Source organism: Protopterus annectens, chromosome 7.part0, assembly GCF_019279795.1.
Source record: "Protopterus annectens isolate FY-2018-M chromosome 7.part0, PAN1.0, whole genome shotgun sequence".
NCBI classification, from domain to species: Eukaryota; Metazoa; Chordata; order Ceratodontiformes; family Protopteridae; genus Protopterus; species Protopterus annectens.
Window position 1 is genome coordinate 1,145,054,889 of NC_056739.1, and position 19,614 is coordinate 1,145,074,502.

Sequence of the window (19,614 nt, forward strand, 5' to 3'; positions counted from 1 at the left end):
CTGAATCCAGTGGTGGCTCAAAAGAACTTCTGTCGGTGGGGTTATCCGAGCTGTGATCTGTTTGCATTTTATCTCAACCACAAATGCAGCAACTTCTTTGCATTGATCCCCTCAGAGGGAGAATCCCCCAGGGACGCGTTCTCCTACGATTGGCCTCTGGGTCTCCTGTACGCCTTTCCTCCATTACCCCTAATCCCCAGAGTACTTTAGAAAGCCAGATGCCTCCAGAGTCAAATTATCCTCATTGCCCCCTTTTGGCCTTGGCAGGTGTGGTTCCCCCTTCTACGGTCTCATTTGAGGTATCCACCCTGGGTGCCTGATCCAATTCTGGATCTAATATCTCATCCTTCTCTTCTACCGCTCCTAAATCTTCAGACCCAATTTCTGACAGTGTGGTATGTCCACTTCCAGTGATTTTGGCTAAATCCAGGCTAGCTTTACCCATGAAGGAGATTATTCTTGCTTCTCAGAGGTCTTCTGCCAGAAAAGTTTATTCCAGTAAATGGAAGAGGTTTGCAGTTTGGGTGAAGAATAAGAATTTAGACCCTTTCTTCACCCCTATTCCTGAAATGCTTCTCTTCTTGACCTTTCTCTTTAAAGAAGGAGCTAGTTTTTCCACTATTAAGGTACAGTTGGCAGTCATTTCAAATTTTCACCTTGGTGGTGATTCGACCTTTTCTGCACGTCTCTGTAAGGCTTTTTTAAAAAGGATTTTTCTTTTAAGGCCTCCTGTTAAACATCCTTCTCCTCCATGGGATTTGACTTTGGTGCTTCAGACTTTAACAAAACCTCCCTTTGAACCAGCGGCTTCATGCGATATTAAATTTCTCTCCTGGAAGACTGCCATTTTAGTTGCAATTACTTCGGCAAAGAGAGTCTCGGAGCTGCAAGCTCTTACTGTCAAGCCACCCTATTTAATTTTCCACAAGTGTCTCTAAAACCTGATCCATCCTTCATGCCTAAAGTGGCTTTATCAGCGAATATCAACCAATGTATTCACTTACCAGTATTTTTCCCTAACTTTTCCAATAAAGGGGAATATATTCTGCACACATTGGACGTTCATTGTCAACTTCGCATTTATTTACATCGAACGCGAGAATTTAGGCATTCAGACCAACTATTTGTGGCCTTCTCTGTTAACAGAAAAGGCAGAGGTATTTTCAAAAGTCATGATTTCCCAATGGATTTCGCAATGTATTTCCTTTATTTATTCTTCAGAGGGTATTTCCTTAGCCGCACCAGTGAGGGTTCATTCAACCAGGGCAGTTTCTACTTCCATTGCCTTCGCAAATTGTCAGTGTTTAGATGATATTTGTGAGGCAGCAATGTGGTCTTTTCCCCACATGTTTGTTTCCCACTATAAGTTGGATTTGATTTCCAGAGGAAGGGCTTCATTTGGCTCCACAGTTCTTCGGCATATCCTTCCTTGAGACCTCCCAGGATTTAGGTAGCTAGAGATTCTGACCCTAATGTGAGGAATGGTGACTAGATAACATCAGATTTATAGTTATGTACTTACCATAACATGGCATCTGTGTTATCTGTATTCACCATTCATCACAATCCTCCCCTCCAGCCCCCTGGCTGGAAGATTGGTTGGATTTGGATGTTCTATTTGGTTTCTATGTTTTATCTGTCTTCCTTCCTTGTGCAAACTCGATCTGAGGGAGTGTAGGGCAGTGAGCATTATGGGGGGGAGGAGCTTAAGCAAAGCTGCATTCTTAGTATGCCGGCTCGGATCTGAGATAGAATCCAAGACCGTAACGTGATGAATGGTGACTACAGATAACACAGATGCCAAGTTATGGTAAGTACATAACTATAATTAAGGTGAGTGCATAGCTTTCATTTTCTTAAATATGTGGTTCTATTATCGTCACTACAACTGAGATCAAACTTCCTATCTTATTAATTTCTGTATGTTCTTTGCCACAGCCTTTATGAAAGCAAAGCCACATTAGGTGCCTCATCTACCTCCAGAGTTATGCTAAAAAGAGAGAGAATGTGACTTTCACTGCCTTTTTCTTTTTGTTTTCATTGAAAAAATGAACACTGAGATTTTTTTGGCATACTATAATATATTGATGAGATCAGAATCTGGTAACATTTTTGTATTTTATTTTTTTTTAATTTGATGAATTGCAACATCTCCTACAAATACATTCTATTTTCTGTCAATCTCTGACATCTAATGCACCTTTTCAGCATTATGATCTCTTAAAAGACAGCATGCTAAAAACATTGACAAAAATAGTCGTCAGTACAGTATTTTTGGTGCAGAATGGGCTGTATCCCTATAGTCATACAAGGGTTTGGTGGGTAGGACAGAGCGGCATAATATAGAGACTTCAGCGCCCCTCCCAGGCCTGAGATGGGTGTTGTGCAGGTACAACTATCTGCTTCTGATTTTCTCGAGTACTGACCTGTCAGTTTTATCTGCAAAGTTTCTGTGTGGAAAATGTTAATAGTGCTTACTTGGCACATAACTTAGAGAACAATTGCTTTCAAGAGCTACATATCAAAGCAACGCTTCTGCTAAATCTCCTGATAAGCGTTATTTATATGAATGACTTTACATTTCATTCATCAAATGTAAATTGTTTTGACCTTTAATTTTTAAGCCTGTAATTTATTTTTTTATCTGTTTATCCAATTGTAGGTCTCCTTGTTTATATGATTTACCTTAACTATTTACATTTTGCTATGTATTATTACTTATCTTTGTTGTGCTAAAACCTGTAAGAGTTTGAAATGGCCTGGGGGGGCAGTGGCACCTATGTTTCATTTAAATTCAAGCTGCTTCATATTTACTTTCTAGGAATATTTACAGATGCCACGTGAAACCTTTAAAAAGCTTTTGATGTCAGCAGAAAAGGGGGCAGCCCGCAGATTTCTTTCGCATATGCATAGAACCTGGCCCCAGTTACAGGTGGGTATATCCTAATATGCAGAGTCTGTAATGTATGTAAAAATGCATATAGAAAATGGCTGATAAAGAAAAAGAAACAATAACTGAACAATTTACAGATATTAACACATGTAAAAGTGAAACACTGTAGCATTTGTGTTCTCAGAGTAGATTTCCTTCTCATAACTAGTGAAATGTAAAACAATTAGCACATGTAGTAGAAATAGATATGATCTCCCCGCGGGTCGAGTGGCGTTCCAAAAGACATGCGTGAATGGGCGTGCCTTCGTCGAAGGTTGGGCATCGAGCCGGCAACACGGCACTGTGAAAATCTACTGCTAATCATTAGCGGACCGGAGTTCCGCTGTGGCGACCCCTAACCTGGAAAAGCTGTAAGACAACAACAACAACAACATTGCTTGTTGAAGGACAGGTGACTACCGAAATGGTATGGTCACAAACCCTGGAGGCAGCATGATGCATTTGCCATATTAGTAATATAGTTAAGCATGTGTTGTGGAAATGGAGTCAGAAATACAGATACATTGAAACTTTTAGTTATGTACTCACCATAACTTCAGATGTTTGGGATCCATCTCGCCTACATTCTGACTGATGGGTTCGGAGCCGATCCCTTGGCTCCAACTCGGCACGCTTATGCTATAGAGCGAGGCCTCTAATTGGCTGAGCTATCTTTATCCCAGGATGCACCACCACTAATCCCCCAGATCTTGTTTGTCCGCATTCATGCACACAATCACAACTTGTTTATATAACATTGTTAGATGTTTCAAGATGAAATAACAGGATTCGGACCTTCTGATATCCTCTGATCTCCAAGGAAGGGGGAAGGAGGGTGGGTTATTAGGAATGTAGGCGAGATGGATCCCAAACATCTGAAGTTATGGTGAGTACATAACTAAAAGATGTTATGTGATCCTATCTCGCCTACATTCTGACTGATGGGACAGCGTCCCTAGCACCTAAATCCCGGGTGGCTCATTGGAAAACACTCCTGAGCACTGTGGAACCAAATGAAGCTCGTCCTCTAGATGCCACATCTAATTTGTAGTGGGAAATGAAGGTGTGCGGGGAAGACCATGTAGCTGCAGCACAAATGTCACCAATAGCAAGCTTAGAATGAAATGCTACCGAAGTAGCCATAGCCCTCGTAGAATGAGCCTTGACAGAGGTGGTAAGCTCTTTGTTAGAACAGATATAAGCTTGAGTAATACAGTCCCTGATCCATTTGGCAATAGTGACCTTTGTGACAGCGTTGCCCAATTTGTTTTCTGCAAAGGATACAAATAACTGATCTGTTTTCCTTGATTGTTTGGTCCTATCTAAATAAAAACGTAACTGTCTGTGGACATCTAGTGTGTGGAATATAAACTCTGCTTTATTAGAGTATTTTGGGAAAAAAACTGGAAGCTCTAACGATTGTTGCAAGCATAAAGTAGAACAAACTTTAGGAACAAAAGAAGGATTTGCCTGAGGGATACTCTGTCTGTATGAAAAACCAAGTACGGGGGTTTCACTGACAAAGCTTGAAGCTCTGAAACCCTTCTGGCTGAAGTAATTGCCACTAGAAAGGCTGTCTTCCATGATAGAAACTTTAGATCACAGGTAGCTGCCGGTTCAAAGGGAAAAGAAGTTAAGGCACGCAACACTATATCGAGATCCCATGGAGGTGCAGGATGAGAAATCGGAGGTCTTAATAGAGCAGCACCTTTCAGGAAGGTCTTACACAATCTGTTGCTCATTAAAGGTGGGTCTATGGATTCATGAAAATTAGAAATTGCTGCCAATTGTACTTTGATGGTAGAAACTGAAGAGCCTTGATTGAAAAGAGAGGTCAGAAATGTTAGTACTTCTGCCACGAGAGTAGAAATGGGGTCCAGGCCCCGGAGTTGAGCCCAAATAGCAAACCTTTTCCATTTGCTAGAATACAGTTTCTTTGTAGCGGACTTGTGGGCTGAAGATAATATGTGCACAACATCTGGATCCAGTGTCTGACTCCTGACTATCGTCGGAAGAGGAGGAGCCAGGCCGTCAATTTTAAGGTGTGGAGGGACTGGTGTAATAGTCCTGACTGATGAATCAGAAGGTCTGGGATCTGATCCAGGAACCATGGACCTTCCAGAGCATGTTTCCGAAGATAGGGAAACCACACTTGACGAGGCCAGTAAGGAGCAATTAAGATCATCCTGCTCCCTAAGAGAGATGCCTTTTGAATCACCCTGGGGAGGAGAGGAACTGGAGGGAAGGCATAAAGCAGGCCGGTGGGCCAAGGATGGACTAATGAGTCCATGGAGCTTTTCCCCGGAGCCGGGGTTAGGGAGAAAAATTCTTTGCACTTCGCATTCAGAGGAGTAGCGAAGAGGTCGCAACATGGAACTCCCCATTCGCTGAAAATCTGCCTTGCAACTGTCATGTTCAGAGACCATTCGTGAGGAGAGAGGATGGTTCTGCTCAATCTGTCGGCTATGACATTGGCCTTGCCCGGTATGTGAGTAGCCACTAGGAAGCGTTTGGTCGAGACTGCCCACTCCCAAACTCTCATGGCTTCTCTGCAAAGAGGATAAGATCTGGTCCCTCCCTGTTTGTTCAGGTACCAGACCACTGACATGTTGTCTGAGTGAACAGCAATTACGCCCTGAGGGAGATAATCGTGAAGGGCTTGAAGGGACAGGAGTACTGTCCTCATTTCTAAGATGTTGATGTGAAGAGGAGTCTCTTCCGGGTGCCATTTGCCTTGGACTGACCTGCCCAGGGAATGCCCCCCCCCCCCATCTGGGAGGCGTCCGTGGTCAAAGTGGCCGCCGGAGGAGGAAGAACAAGGGGTCGTCCCTGATCCAAATTGGAGGACACTAGCCACCAGCGAAGGTCCCGTTTGCAAGATTCCATGATCCATATGAGATGATTGAGAGGGAGTTCCTGAAAGGACCACTGAGTTGAAAGAAGCCACTGGAGGATTCTCATGTGCAACCTTGCCAAGGGAACTAGCAGAACTGTGGCAGACATGGATCCCAATAGCTGCAGGACCATTCTGGCTGGGGCTTTGGACCTGGGGAATAAGGCTCGAACTTGATTTTGAATGGTTTGAATTCTGTCTGCAGGTAGATAGACCCTCATCTGGTTTAAATCTATCTCTACCCCTATGAATCTTATTCTTTGAGATGGACGCAACACAGACTTTGGCCAATTGAAGGTGATTCCAAGGGCATTGCCCAGTGATATAGTGGCTTGCAGGCTCCGCAGAAGTAGATGCTTGGAGGTGGCAGTTAGGAGCCAGTCGTCTAGGTACGGAAACATCTGGAATCCTAGACTTCTCAGGTGAGCAGTCACTACTGCCAAGCATTTGGTGAACACCCTGGGGGCTGTGGTGAGACCAAAGGGCAGCGCACGGAACTGAAAATGACTGCCTCCTAGGCTGAAGTGCAGATGTCTCCTGGACGTTTGATGTATTCTGATATGATAATACGCGTCCTTGAGATCTATGGAGCACATCCAAACACCCTTCTCCAACAACGGGAGAATGGTTTGTAGAGTGACCATTCGGAACTTGGACTTCCTGACTGAATGGTTTAGGTTGCTTAGGTCCAAAATGGGCCTCAAGTCCCCGGTCTTTTTTGGCACCAAAAAGAATCTTGAGTAAGTCCCTAATCCGATCTGGTCTGCGGGGACCGGTTGGATGACTCCTTTTTGCAACAGCTTTGAAATTTCTGAGGCTGCGGTATCCCATTGACTGGGTGGCGGGTCCGGGATTTTTTTGGACTGAGGGGGGGGGGGGGCGAGAGAATGGGATGGAGTAACCTCCGGCGATAATCCAAAGCACCCATCGGTCCTGAGTGATCCCTTCCCAGGCCTTCAGGTGCTTCGAAAAACGACCCCCGACTGGCTCTGGAGCAGCACAGCCGGGCAATCCCTCAGGGACTATGAAAAGCTGAAGAGCCACGAAAGGACTCGCGGTCTCCAGTGTTGCGAGGGCCTCTGCTGCCTCTGGGACGGCGTCTTCCAGATGAATTTCCCCCTCCTCTGCCTCTGGAGGGGGAACCTTCCTGCTGAGAGGGGTAAGACTTCTGAGATCTACGGAACCACATTTTCCCTCCTCTTTTAGCCTTGGGATAAGGCCGAAAGGGAGTGGAAAATCGTGCCCCTATGGCAGTCAGAGTCTTACCCTCCTGTTCACAGCAGGTAAGTGTGTCTTTTACCTTGGGTCCAAACAGGGAGGACCCATCAAAGGGGGCGTCGGCAAATGAAGACTTAAAGGCCTCCTTTGAAATGACACAGGCGGAGCCAGGCTTGTCTCCGTAGAGCAATGCCTGTACCCGCCGCTCTACTACGCCCTTCGCCGCATCTGAAATGAGCCTCATGGACGAGTTTGAAATGGACGACATTGTAGCCAGCTGAGAGCCAACCGTCTGGGCCAGCTCCTCAGGCAGGTTACCTAAGAGGGTATCGGATAGCTCCTTAATCAGATCCCTCTGAAATCTCGTAAAGTGCGTCAGGTAGTTCAAAGACCTCAGAGTAAAGGCCGCTGAACTAAGGGTGCGCTTACCATACCGATCCATGCTCCTAGACTCCTTATTAGGAGGATGGACGGACGTAGAAGCCTCTGCTACATCTTGCTGGGTAGCAGATGCCACCACCATAGCATCTACAGCCACACCTTTCGTAAGGAACTCTTTATCCGGGGGTGCCAAGAGAAATTTGTTCGGACGAGCGGGCACTGGTTCCACAGAGTCTGGGTGTTCCCACGCCCTTCGACAGATCAAGGCCAAGAGCTCGTCGAAGGGCGGAGACACACAGGAGGCGGAGGGCTGAGCCCCGAAGGCCTTCAGGAACACCGACTCATCAGTAGAGGGAGGTTTGGACTGCCAGCTGCCTCGTTGTTTTAGGTCTTCCAGGATGTCTGCAAAGGAGACATCATCCGAGGACGACTTGGGGGACCCCTCTGCATCATCGAGATCAGTGTCAGATGTCAAAGACTCGTCAGGGGAGTCAACGTGCTTCCTCTTGCACGTTCTCTTCCTGGGAGGTTCTTCCGAAGAGGCTTCAGAAGGACCTCCAGGAGGGGGAGAAACCCCAGCGGGGTAACCTGAGGCCCAGGGGCTCCGCTGTCTACGGACAGGGGGACTGCCAATGACCCAGTCTCCAAATGTAGGGAAGGAGCTGGGGAAACTGTGGAGGTAGCCAAGGAAGATTTGGCTAAAGCACTCCTCATAGCCCTGAAGGCGGGACCACCAGAATCCTGGGAGGGTCCCCCCTCCGTGGCCACGACAGTGGACGGTACTCCCGCCGCCGACGCACCAAGAGGGAGACTTGGGACCGAAAGCATCAATCCCGAAGCCTCCCCCCCAGGGCCGAAGGAAGAAGTCCGTGCACTGAACTCTGACCCAAGAGCCGGAGTCGGAGCAAGGGTCGGGCCCGACTCTAACACCTCCACTGGTTCCATCAGCACCTGCTCCAACGGTGCCGAAGCTGTTGGAGGAGGAAAACAGTAGGGGAGTGGACCATCGGCTCCGAAGCCAAATGGGCTGGAGCCGAAACCATCTTTTGGAACACCGGAGACTGGAAGAGTCGAAGGAGCACCCTGTCGATGTCCGAATCAGACATCTTGGATGATCTCGAGGATACCGATCGGGCCCGAACTGATTTCTCCATCGGCTCCGAAGGGCTCGGGGACCGGCTCCGAAATGACTCAACAATTATCGGCTCCGAGGAAACTTTCAAGGAAATTTCCCTCGGTGCCGATAAGGACTTCGGCTCCGAGGGGGAAGAGTCTGAGCCGATGACCCTTATCGGCTCCAATATCAGTGGAGCCGATGAGGGTGACCTGCCTCTCGATGCCCCAGACCTCGGCTCCGAAACCAGAGGGGTCGAGGCTGGAGGAATCGAGGCAGACCGTTCCGACCTTGGCTCCGAAGTCCGTGGAGCTGATGGAGAAGTCTGCTTAGTTTTCTTAGCAGTCGGTTCCGACTGACTGGTCGGAGCCGACGCTTTCCTCTTTTTAGAAGGAGACGGAGAGGAAGATAAAGCCTCCTCGAAGGAAGGCTTAATTAATCCTTTGAGGATTAATTTGTTTTTCCTCTCCTGGAGGACTCTGGAGGAAAACGCATGGCATACACTGCACGATTCTTGCAGATGTTTAGCACCTAGACAATAGACGCACGAGGAGTGGTCGTCCGTTATGGACATTTTGAAGCCACACCTCGTGCACTTTTTAAACCCGTAGGGTTTATGCTCTTTAGACATAATCAGGCTGAAAAAAAAAACAGATCACCACACTAAATAACAAAGGGTTTGACACACGAGGACAAAAATATGTATGCCACTAGCTAGTGTAAATATTTAAACTAAAGAAGTTTTTTTTTTTTTTTTTTTTTTTTTTTTTACACACACAAGATCTGTGAGAAAGAGAAAAGGAGGGTCAAGACCCTCTAACTTAAACGGGTACTTGACCCACACACAACCACTAAAGTAGTAGTAACCACAGGGGAAGGCCCCTCTAACTTAAATGGGAACCTTCTCTGACAGGAAAAAACACGAAAATTTCAACTAAATTCCAGAAAAACACTCGTACACAAAGAATAGCCGTTAAAACAGCTTTTGGGTTTAAATGGAGCAAATACTGACAGGAAAAAAGCCTAATATATAGTACTTAGCCCAGCCAATGTTGAGACCACGTCCAAGCTCTGTAAGCGGAAAATGAGATCTGGGGGATTAGTGGTGGTGCATCCTGGGATAAAGATAGCTCAGCCAATTAGAGGCCTCGCTGTATAGCATAAGCGTGCCGAGTCGGAGCCGAGGGATCGGCTCTGAACCCATCAGTCAGAATGTCGGCGAGATAGGATCACATAACATCATATACTACTGGCTACAGCGACATGGGGTTATCTTACATAAAGCTAGAATACAAATGTGGAAAAAATTGGCAGAGTCCATACCCCTGAATATTAGGGGAATGAAATAAGATGAATGCTAAAAAACAGTGCATAGAAATTCGATTGGAATCTGGTGATCTTTGTTTCTATTCACATACTAATCCATTTCTCCTTACCTACTGCCTCTCCAGCCACTCCCTCCCAGTTGCTCTCTATTGAGTTGCTTCTTTTTTCTAATGATATTTGACCTATTTATTTATTTACTCATTTGATTATTTGTTTAGTCTGCTTTAACTGTACTATTCCCACTGAACCAAAGGCACTTCTACAATGGCAGATCATAAGAAGAAACTCCACAGTACAAACACATAGAAGGTTTTAGTACAGTAGTCAATCAACCTAAGTAGCATGTTTTGAGGATCTGAAAAGAAATAAAAGTGCTGTGAAAACTCATACATATTTATTTATTTTATTTATTTATTGCATTTGTTAACCGGGAAAGTCCACTGGGCCTAGAAAGAGCCCATTTTCAGTGGAGGCCCGGGGAGAAAAGCTTCACATTAATTACATACAAAAGTAAAAATGTTAATACATAGAACAAAGTGTAATGAGCAGTATTTTTACATTTAATAGATAGAACAAAGTGTAATGAGCAGTATTTTTACATTTAATACATAGAACAAAGTGTAATGAGCAGTATTTTTACATTTAATACATAGAACAAAGGGTAATGAGCAGTATTTTTACATTTAATGCATAGAACAAAGTGTAATGAGCAGTATTTTTACATTTAATACATAGAACAAAGTGTAATGAGCAGTATTTTTACATTTAATACATAGAACAAAGTGTAATGAGCAGTATTTTTACATTTAATACATAGAACAAAGGGTAATGAGCAGTATTTTTAAATTTAATACATAGAACAAAGTGTAATGAGCAGTATTTTTACATTTAATACATAGAACAAAGTGTAATGAGCAGTATTTTTAGATTTAATGCATAGAACAAAGTGTAATGAGCAGTATTTTTGCATTCATTAATTTACATGTGAATGATATTTAATTACAAAGTAAAAATGTTACTACGTAGAACAAAGTAAGCAGAGCAGTACTTTTGTGTTAAAGAAAGTAATAACAATAAGAGTGGTAATGCTTCAATCAGGTATGGACATGTAAGTAACAAATGCAAGCATTTGAACTAACACGAGTATAAATGTATTTGCTGAGTTCTTAGCAGAGGAGAGTTGATTTCAAGGTAGAAAGGAGGTGATGGGAGGGCAAAAGGAAAAAGGGTCAAGTTAAGGTGATAGCAAGGAGTCAGCATGGTAGGGAAGACGAGAGGAGATATTCATAGTTGAGTGGTTAAGATCTAGGTGGAATGTGCAAATGTCAGCCAGGCAATAATCAGAGAGCAGGCTTGAACCCTAAATTCTGTGAATGAGAAGTAGCTGTGTTAACCTGTGTGTCACTGTAAGATTTCCATTACATAACTCCACTCACTTTTGAGGAGTTAATACCTGCCATCATACTCTATCACATCTGACCAGTTGTTTGCCGACAGTATCATTGTTTCCTTCCTGTCTTTCTTTCCTAAAATTAGTTCCTACCACTGCCTGCTTCATTATATCTGTTCTCACTCTGTCTACTTGTCCAACATTTAAATTGTTTTATTCTGTTTTTCTTTCATTGTCGTTTACTCATACGACACATGCTTTCTTTGACTGGCTTCTTTGTACCAATAATAAATATGAGTAGTGTGTTATATTACATAATAAAATAGCAAACACTATCTGTGCTATTCACTATCCCTTGTATAGTGATAGAAAACTGTTATGTTTGCTATATTCTGTAATGTAACAGCAAAACTGTAACCGTGCTACATTTATTTTATCCCTAATTCACCAGCATACATAACTGTCCTACGTATGATGTGCTTTCTCTTCCCATCAATGGATTCTTCTAACAAAAGAAACATTGGCTTCCCAACCACCCATTTTCAAATAAATAAATTAACTGTATTTGGGCATACAGTATTAATAGAGAAGTGTTGTATAGATTATTAGAGGAAAATTTCAGGCAGTTTTTACTATAATCTTACACTTAGCATCTGTGTTTATCTTTCCTTTAGGTTTCTCAAACAGATGAACAAGCAATGGAGAGCCTTGCATCCACATTCCTGCAAAAATTTCCCCGGCTGACCCCAGAACTCTTTATTGATCTCTCCCAGTTCATCCCCTTCATGTCTGTCTTTGACATCCTGAGCCTGCCAGATTCCTTACTACTCAATGACACAGTGTAAGTCATTTGTTTTCCAGTGACAATGTGTTTCTTATAAAGAAAGTGTGTAGTTGCACATGTACAGAAGATTGACTCTTAGTATGCTGTCTGACGAAATCAGCAGCAGTGCATAAGAGGTTTTTGTGGCAGTGAGATGGAAAATTATTAGGGTGCACTGATATATGTTTTGAATGAAGGTTGACTAAAACCTGTATGCAGAAGTATGGTTTTCATCTACACCATACTTTTAACTCATTTGTTAATGACAGCATATGACATAATTGGGATCCTGTGACATCAAGCATGTGTTGCACTAGTGTTTACCGTTCAGGATTGCCACAAAGTAGAGGAGTTGTACAATAACTTAGGAGTAGCTCAGATAAATGTAGCAGATGCTGTGTGGAAGGTTAAAAAAGTGCATACTACTGCTGTAGGCAGTTCCAACCAGAGGCAGTGCTGGAAGAAATCTATTGTGAAGAAAGAAAGTGAAAGAAGAGATTTTTGGGGGCTTCAAGAAGTCATGAGGTACAGTAAGGACTGGCCATCATAGAATCAAAAATAGGTAAGCAGCTAGACATTGTGGAGGGCTTGTTTAATGACTTTACAACACTGAAAATTCAAGTTAATTCACAGTGGTGATCTGAAAACATATCAGTTCATATACTGTGCATATTATTAACTTGTATGTTACAATTTATATTGATATCTTTTGTTTATATTATATATATATATATATATATATATATATATATATATATATAGCTATAGATATAGACATGGTCAGTGTATTCAGTATATATTTAGTTTTTTTCTAACTTTTGTTTACCTTTTGCCTATTTAAATGTCATCTTTGTAAACTGCTCTGTGATAAAACACTGTAATAATGGTTGAGTTAAGTTGATAGATGATACTGAAGAAAGGACAAACAATTTAACAAGTACTGTGGCATCTGAACTTCTGAAGTTCTGGAAAGAGAATTAGTGGCAGATTTTCTGAAAACGATATTTAAGAGATGGTTGAACCTTCCAAATGCCATCCCTAGAAGTGTTGAAAGGGCTTAGGCTGTACCAGGAGTAAAAGAGAAGAGCTGGATGCTGGAAAGTGTGCTTTTTAAACTTTTGCGCTTAAAGCCAGAATACTCGATCCGTCTCTAGTAAAGAAGCAGAGGTGTCTCAGAGGGAAAGATCTGAGCCAGTTTACTAGGTCTGCTATCAGATTCTGTACCAAGAGATATGAAAGTACACTTTCAGTGACATCTGAAGTAGCCACAAAACTACGATGGCAAGAATCTGATTGTCCTACGCAGCAGTGCACATAGTGTTGTATAAAGGAAAGAATATGCTTTCCATTTAGTAGAAGTGGCAGTACAGAGGTGTGCAGACAATGATATGGAGATAGAAAGGCATGCTGATCCCAAAAAAGGAGAAAGTATAGACTAATGATAATTATGGCTCAGAGAGGAAGGAAATAAATCAAATATCCTCCCCACTTTAAAAATGTACCTGCCCCAAATGCCATTATTTTGAATATCTAAATTGCAAAGTTAGGATATTGATTTGCTGTCTTATTAAAACGTACTGGGTTTGCATACATTTCTTTTAAAGTAATTGCTGTTTATTCCCAGATGTGAATCAGAAGCAATTCTGTAACCTTGGTTTTAAGATATATAAGTGATCAGGGTGTAGGATGACACCTCCAATAAAGAAGGTGGTGCAGGGGCAGTGTAGCAGCCCTACAAAAGTGGCCCTTTACATTTTGTTATGGAAGTAGTACTCGATTTCAGCTGTGAGGATTGCTTGCAGAAAAGGTTATTTTCAGGTGCCCTACATTTACATTGGAGATGCCATTTACTGACGACTCTTGAAAAGAAGTGTAGCGATTTCTAGAAGATTATGAAGGTTATGGTGTGGAGTTTTTGATGAATGATTCATGTGATATAGATGTGCTGCTTTGTTTATTTCGCTGCAGTGTTTCATAATTTGGTTTAGTGTCTTCTTTGGCTAATTAATGCTTCCATTGTCATGTTCAGTTCTGTAGATTTGTTTTGGCTTATTTTTTGTTCTCTTGTTGTTTGGCTGCTGAGATTCTCTGATATGCTATATAATTTCATTATATTCACTTTATCAGTCTAGCATTTAGCACAGAGTCTTAAGACTATGAGCTGCAGTTCTTATGGTCATAGGTTCATAGGATGATACTTGGCTATTGGACCGGAGGCCCTTATAAACCTAGCCAAGAATTTTGCCCATGTTCCCTCAAAGTCAGCACCTGTTTCCCCTGTCCAGCAGGGACACAAGTGGAATCCCAGGGGTATATTTTCTGTTTTCCATGCAGTCCAGGTTTCTCTTAAAGAGGGCTAGAGTGGTACTCTGCTTGACATGGAGAGGGAGTCTATTCCACAAATGGGCGAGCTTTTGGGACACAACTCTATCCTGCCAACAAGTTCTATTAATGTCACAGACCAGGTTAAGGCCTTGCATATGGGTTGCTCGAGTGGAGTTTGTCTTACAGATATGCAGCAACTTCATCAAGGCTGGGTTTGAGATGGCCTTATATGCCAGACACAGGTCATCTCTGAGGTGTCTGTATGAGACTGAGTAGAGGGACAGGGCTTTTAGCCTATCTGTATTGGATAGGTGTTTGAGACCCTGGATTTTCCTGGTCAGGAACCTCTGTGATCTCTCCAACTGCTGCATGTGCTTGGCAAGGTACATACTGAAGGGAGCATTGTACTCGATAATGGGTCTGATACCAGAGGAGTACAGGAATGTTATGACCTCCTTGTTCCTGGATAAAAGACCCTTATTTATGAGGTGGGCCATGTTGAAAGCCTTCCGTACAATGGATGCAACGCGGTAGTCAAAAGTGAGGTTGCCATCAACCTGGGTGCCCAAGTCCCTCACTACTGATCGCATGCTTAGTATGTTGTTATTAATGTGATAATTAGAGGGGATGCCATTTTCCCCAAAGGGGATAATGATGCATTTCTTGGCATTCAGTTTGAAGTCATGCTTCTGGCACCAGTCTTTAGTTTGGGTAAGGCCCTAATGGAGGATGTTCACATCACTAGAGAAATTTAAGACAGCACCCAGCTTCCAGTCATCTGAAAACTTGGTCAGCCACAAAAGGTTCTCAAGAAGTCCTGTTGTACCAAGGATGAAAGTTCTTAATATAGTGATTTTGTGGACTTTAGCTCAAAAGTCTTCACCTCCTCTTTTGCTGTTTTTTAGACAGACAGGCTCTAGCCATCCCAAGGGACCTAGTCAGCTATAAATTCACAGACTGCAGAGAGGGCAATCTAGAGTTTATCTAAACAATCCTATCTTGGTTTATGATTTATTGATCTTCACTGTTAAAAAGAAATGTGACTGTGAGTGATAGTGAGGAATTACAGCTTTTGTCTGACTTTCAGAAATTGTACGGTCAGAAGAATAACTTTACTGTACTTACTTTAGTATTTAGTTGCATATTGCTTGTGTAATTTTTCTCATAGAATTTGATTTAAGTTCCTTTTGAATTCTGTGGTTACCGATTTCATTATTCTTTTCTTTTATAGTTTTTTATTCGTTTGAAGATGAATATGTATTCCTTAAATGAGTATACCATTAATGATTTGCTAAAGCTCAAATATCTTGTACAGCGTAACAAATGCTATGAATATATAAAGGTAACACCCGATAACGTTGGTGATCTGTGTTCCTCGTGTCATTTGAATGATTTGCTTACCATTATTAGAAGTAAATCTAGACTTACTGATGATGATTGCACTTGTGCAATTGGCACAGCTTGGAGAGCTGTTGTTACACATATTAATGACTGGTGAGATAAATAATATTAGACAAAGAGCAAATAGAACACATTTAGGAAAACATGTATCTATTGACTGTAAAGAACGCTCAACTCTTATGAAACAAGACAATGCCGCTGACAACTTTGGAATTCTGGATACAAGTATTCAGCAATCTGAGGATTCAGAGTGTTTAGAAGGAAATAAAAAAGAAAGAAAAGAAGACGTTTATAACAAATAACAAGGAAGAAAAAGAAACTGATAATTGTCTTTAAAGCAAAGAGAATACATCCAAAAAAGACACTGCTTTGTTATTTAACACACAGATTACAGGGGATGATAATCTTTTTCTATCAGAAAACCTTCAGTCTACAGCAAAAGACACCATTTTTACAAAAGAGAAGGTAGAAAAAAGAGGCAAGGGGCAGGTGAAAAGGAAGAATTCAAAACTGAACGTGAAAAGATTGACGAACATTACTGTAAGAAAAAAAGAAGAGAGAAACAGATTTTTGAGTACATGGCGCAAGCTGGATGAGAATTGTGTGCTTGCAAATTTAATACGGAATGAAAACAGTCAGATTAATAAGACTAATGAATGGTGATGAAGATCATTCCTTTGTAACAATTTAATAGAGCATATATTACTGTATTAGAAACTGAAGATTCTTCAGATCTGGTCAGAAAATATATTTTTGTAATTGGAATTCTGTTATTAGAGGAATTGATATATTTGCAGAGAAGATAATGAACATCAAATAGTGTTGTGCTTGCTGGGAGCAAAAATAGAAGATGTGGGACAAGTCTTGGAACGCTTTAATGTAAGGAAATATGGATCTGCTTTTATTTATGTTGGTACAAATGTTCTCATCCTCAAGGACTTAGTAGGGAACATAAAGCCCTCTTAGATAGTATAGCTCCTGCTGGTGTTAGGATTTATTTTTCACAATTCACATATAGAAACAATAGTCAAGTCACCGTGAATAAAAAGATTTTTGTTTAAATACCTACATGGGAAAAATATCCATTAAAAAAATGGAAATGTGTAGAGCAGCCAAGCTTACTTTTGGGCACACATGTTTAGTTACGATGGTTTGCATTTGTCAAGATCAGGGCAAAAAATTTTTGCAGCAGATATTTTGCAGGTTTTGACAAATACTAGGCAGGTTTTTGCCAGGTTGAACATTTAACAGTTCACAGATAACAACAGTTGATGCATCTCTGATGGTTGTTAATGCTAGGAGCATTAATAATATTTTTTTTATTGGAACATTTGCTGTGTTTCCAAGAAATTTATATTGTTACTGTTTGTGAAACATGGTTAAAGAACAATGACTGGAAATGAGCTCTGTAAGAGTATAAATGTTTTTACTGTAACAGTCTTTATAACAAGAAATTAGGTGGATGTGTTATGATAGGGATTAGATGTAATTATGAGACCTGTGATTATTACATGTTCAGTGATAACACCAATATTATAGATTGTGTAACTGTGACAATAAAGACAACCCTGGAACATATAACTATTGTTGGAGTGTATAGACCACCAAAGTCAAGTACAGATGACTTATAGGAATTCATACATTTCTTGCATGCAACACAGGAGCAAAGAATAATATTAGCTGGGGACTTAAATTTTCCAGAAACAGATTGGAATAATATTGACTCAACAACATCAGTGAAAAATTATTCACAATGCATGTTCAGGAACAACAGTTGCTTCAGATTGTGAAAAAACCTTCTGGGGAACAGAACATACTAGACATTGTTTATGTTCCTAAAGGAATTACTGTTACTTCAAGTCAAGTTTTACCACTGTTGATGTGCAGTAATAATGGGGTGATAAAGGTTAATTTGTTGCTAGAGAATTTTGCCAAACTGAAATCTAAACCAATGCACAGAAGATTAATTACAGATTATATGGAAGCAAAACAGTCACTATGTAAAACTAACTGAAGCGAGGTGTTCAGTGGAAAAACTGCAGATGGAATGTGGAAAGTTTTGAAAGAAAACTTGTTTGAGTGCAAAAAATCAAAAAAATGTTTAACATCAGAATCTAAGCATATAACATCGGGGGGGATATATATCAAGATACCTGATTAAGGTGAGAGGCAAAAAATATAAGAAACTGAAATTAGGTCAAACTACAAATTTGAAAACTGAAAAAAACAAGCCGGACAAACAAATTAAGCATACTGTGAGACAAGATGAAGAAAAATATTGTCAAAAATTATATAAAGATATTGAGCATAATGGGGAACATTTTTATAGATACATAAGATGTGGAAAGAGTAAAGTCATACAAATTGATAAAGTGTGTGTGGATTCAAACATTTATTCTCAGACACAACTGATTATAGATATATTTACAAAATCTTATGCAAAACTGTTTGGCTACACAAAGGGGGTGATAAGTTGTCCTACTGGCATCCAGGTAATGTCAGATACTTGAATCAAATTAGATTATATTGAAAAAGAACTGTGCAAACTGGATCCAAACAAAGCACGAGAAGGAGACAGAATTAGTAATAATGACCTGAGAACAGTTTGGGAAGAACTTACTGTTCCATTATATCTATTATTTACTAGGTCATATAAATATGGGGACATTCCTCAAGATTGGAGACGTGCTTATTAAACCTGTCTTTAAGAGAAAGGGGAATAGGACACACCCAGAACCATATAGAGCCTTAAGTCTGCTTTCATGTTGTGGAAAAATAATGGAGAAGGTAATATTGAATAAGTTATTGTCAGAATTGGATAGGTTGGGACTTAAAACCACACATCAGCATGCATATGTTGAAAATAGATCTATTACCACCAACTGTAGCACAATGTTCTATAACAATATGATAATGGCTATGAATGAAAAGTTGTGCTGTGATGTAATTTATATAGCTTTAACTACAGCGTTTGTTTGACAAGGTCATACACAAAACACTGATCAATAAATTAGAACAACTAGGTATCAATGTACTCTTGATAAGATGGATAGCTGCATGGCTTACAAATAGGACATGGCAAGTATCATACAGCAACTGGACAGGCAAAATGCTTGGTTACAATCAGGGTGTCCCACATGGCTGTGTCCTAGCCCTTACTTGTTTAGATTGTATCTTTCAGATCTAACTTTTTCATCTGAGGTGTTCTACAGTCTGTATGCAGATGACCTGAAAATGCATAAATTGATTATATGTGTTACAGATAAGGCATGTCTGCAAAAGAACTTCACTAAATTGACCATTTGGGCACAGGAGAATAATATGCTAATAAATACATCAAAAATTAAGCATATGAGATTTAGGAGACATAGATTGAAAGGTGAATGTTTAATACAGCACATAGTGATTGAAACTGTAGATTCATTTAAGGACCCGGGTATACGGGTAGATCCAGTTTTGAGTTTTATCTAATCATATCAACCAATTGGTTAATGATAGTTGTAGAACTATATGCTGTATAAAAAGATTTATAAAGTCTAGGAAATCAGTAATGTTGAAGCCATTGTTTGTTAGTTACATTAGACCCAAACCTCAAGTATGGAATAATAATATGGAAACTTACAAGAAAACAAGCATAACTAAACTGAAAAGAGTACAGTGGAAATATACCAAAGGCATCCATGGATGTGAATATTTAAGTTATTATGAAATACTAAAATATCTGAACTTGTACAGTGTTTCTTATAGATATCTAAGAGGAGATCTTAGTCAGGTATATAGGGCATTTAGGGACAACTACCTCTGGGAATGT

General features: G+C 41.0%; 1 protein-coding gene across 2 annotated transcripts in view; it reads left to right on the forward strand.

Moving 5' to 3' along the window:
* The first annotated feature begins 2,820 nt into the window (after positions 1 to 2,820).
* LOC122806913 (stereocilin-like) overlaps positions 2,821 to 19,614 on the forward strand; it is a 608,237-nt gene continuing 591,443 nt past the window's right edge. For both annotated transcript variants that reach the window (XM_044077724.1, XR_006365569.1), the window contains exons 1-2: positions 2,821 to 2,932; positions 11,929 to 12,095. In XM_044077724.1, coding sequence (XP_043933659.1) covers positions 2,834 to 2,932; positions 11,929 to 12,095 — 266 coding nt within the window. In that variant the 5' untranslated portion in view covers positions 2,821 to 2,833. The remainder of the gene's footprint in view (positions 2,933 to 11,928; positions 12,096 to 19,614) is intronic.